Below are 2,583 nucleotides of genomic sequence, written 5' to 3'. Positions count from 1 at the left end.
CTCGCAGCGAGCGTGTAGATCTGCTATTTTTCACTAGCTAAAGTATAAAATAATTCCAGGCCCCTCCACCTTGGGCCCTAGTAACTCAGTCCCACTTTTCCCCCCCTTGTGACGCCCCTGACCCCATCACCCCACCACCTAAAAAAAGCGAGGAGCTACAGTACTCACTTCACCCTAGTATGAATGAGCCTTTACAGGTCTGTAATTCCCAGTTGGAACCTTGAAATGTAAAAGTCAAATGTACTTTGTACTCCACTACAACAGTTACTTTGATTTAGATTATTATTAATAATTAATCAAATTATTATAAATCTTCAAACTTTTGAATATGGCTGATCGAGGCCGGTTATGACAATACTTTTTATACCCCAAGTATAAAATCTGGCTTACATTGTTAATAACTAGTCCATTATGTATACAGTACAATATTTTGAAATGGATACTATGTTGCTACTTTAGATATATTTTAATGCTAACAATTATACTTTTGTACTTTGACTTTTTTAATGAATGTTTGTATTCTCTGTTATTGTTATTTTTGCTCGATTCTGAAATCAGAGTACTTATTCCATCACTGCTTTAACGCCTCCGACAGACATTGGAAGCATGAGCCTCTAGCTTGCCCTTGGGAATTCATTCCCTATGGGAATTCATTCCCTATGGAAGACTGCCTCTAGCTTGCCTCCCCCAAGAGCAAGCTAGAGGCTCATGCTTCCACTGTCTGGGTGCCATGGCATTGGTCCGACATCTCATTGTTCCTACATCCCATTAGTCAGAAACCCTAACCCTAACCTGGTGAATGATACTATGCCTAAACCTAACCCTAACCCAAACCTCAGTAAAACTATGCCTAAACCCAACCCAAACCCTAACCTTAACCAAAGTAGGACTAATGACATGTAGGACTAATGAGATTTAGGACTTAAGGCCCATTCCCACTGGGCCAGATAAGAAAGAGATTTTCTTATCTGTTATCTGGCCCAGTGGGAATGGGCCTTTATGGGCAGTCCCCGGAGGCCCAAGGGTGCCTGAGCAAATCGGCTTGGTTAAGCATGCATGGCAATGGTTTGTGTTGTGTGTGACGTAAGACCAAAGCTCTGGTCAGCCTATACAACATATTGGAGATTGTCTACAACTGTCTACGGTCAAAAAAGTACTAGATATTTGAAACCGACAGATTGGAAACTATTTTAATGGACCGTCTATTGAGACTGTCAGGAGGCATGCCAGGGCTCGGTCAGGGCCCTCCCACAGACTCCCCTGCTGTGGACACAGCGGAACAGGTGTACATCTCATCGTTGGCTCTGCTCAAGATGCTGAAACACGGGCGCGCCGGCGTCCCAATGGAGGTCATGGGTTTAATGCTGGGGGAGTTTGTTGATGATTACACCGTGCGAGTGATCGACGTCTTCGCCATGCCCCAGTCGGGAACCGGCGTCAGTGTCGAGGCAGTGGACCCCGTGTTCCAGCAGAAGATGTTGGATATGCTGAAGCAGACCGGCAGGCCAGAGATGGTGGTGGGCTGGTACCACAGTCACCCGGGCTTTGGCTGCTGGCTGTCCGGGGTGGACATCAACACGCAGCAGAGCTTCGAGGCCCTGACAGAGCGAGCCGTGGCCGTGGTGGTTGATCCCATTCAGAGTGTCAAAGGAAAGGTTGTGATCGACGCCTTCCGACTGATCAACCCCAACATGTTGGTGCTGGGCCATGAACCAAGACAAACCACATCAAACCTGGGTCATCTGAACAAGCCCTCTATCCAAGCTCTGATCCATGGGCTGAACAGACTCTACTATTCCATCACCATCAATTATAGGAAGAACGAGCTGGAGCAAAAGATGCTCTTGAACTTGCATAAGAAGAGCTGGATGGAAGGCCTGACCCTGCAGAACTACACTGACCACTGCAAGCTCAACGAGACCACGGTCAAGGAGATGCTGGAACTCACTAAAAACTACAACAAGGCCGTTGAGGAAGAGGACAAAATGACTCCAGAGCAGCTGGCCATCAAAAATGTCGGAAAGCAGGATCCTAAGAGGCACTTGGAGGAGCACGTAGATGTTCTGATGGCCTCCAACATTGTCCAGTGCCTAGGTGCCATGTTGGATACGGTAGTCTTCCAATGAAGGCCTTCTATTTATTAAAGCGGTGGTGCCATAGTTTGGTACTTTTTCTGTTTTGTACGTGTCTATGGAGTAAACATTACTCCAATAGACCCCAGGCGTGGTTATAATATGCAAATATGTCTTCCCTGCAGTTCCCTGTGTATTTTTTGGTTTCTTCCTGAAAGCTGAAAGCCTCTGGGTCAAAAGGCCCAACTTAACAACATTTTAACACTTTCTGTACACTTTTTTGAAAAAAAAGAAAAAAGAAATCTTCCTCCAAGTATAATCATATTACCCGATGATTATCTTGTAGAGGGGAAAATATCATAGCACCCCATCTTTAGCTGTTACATAGTGGTCTCGATCTCTTCAGAGAGCCCGGTTATGTTAGTGGTGGACCCCTGACCTTCTGGGATGAGTCCTCCTGTTATGTAATTGTCTGTCACCATTCTTTTTTTCCCTTCTTTCCTCCAAACTT

The 2,583-nt window shown here is 45.6% G+C and overlaps 1 protein-coding gene across 1 annotated transcript; it reads left to right on the top strand.

The window, feature by feature from the left end:
• Window positions 1-1,193: 1,193 nt before the first annotated feature.
• LOC308307928 (26S proteasome non-ATPase regulatory subunit 14-like) lies at window positions 1,194-2,126 on the top strand (the record flags this gene model as incomplete). Its single annotated transcript, XM_080753260.1, has 1 exon — window positions 1,194-2,126. One exon carries the CDS (start codon window positions 1,194-1,196, stop codon window positions 2,124-2,126), a length of 933 nt encoding a protein of 310 aa, XP_080609386.1.
• Between the last annotated feature and the right edge of the window lie 457 nt (window positions 2,127-2,583).

Source organism: Nannobrachium achirus (assembly GCF_963921795.1).
Source record: "Nannobrachium achirus genome assembly, chromosome: 22".
In the NCBI taxonomy this organism is placed as follows: Eukaryota; Metazoa; Chordata; class Actinopteri; order Myctophiformes; family Myctophidae; genus Nannobrachium; species Nannobrachium achirus.
This window is presented reverse-complemented; position numbering and strand designations above follow the sequence as displayed.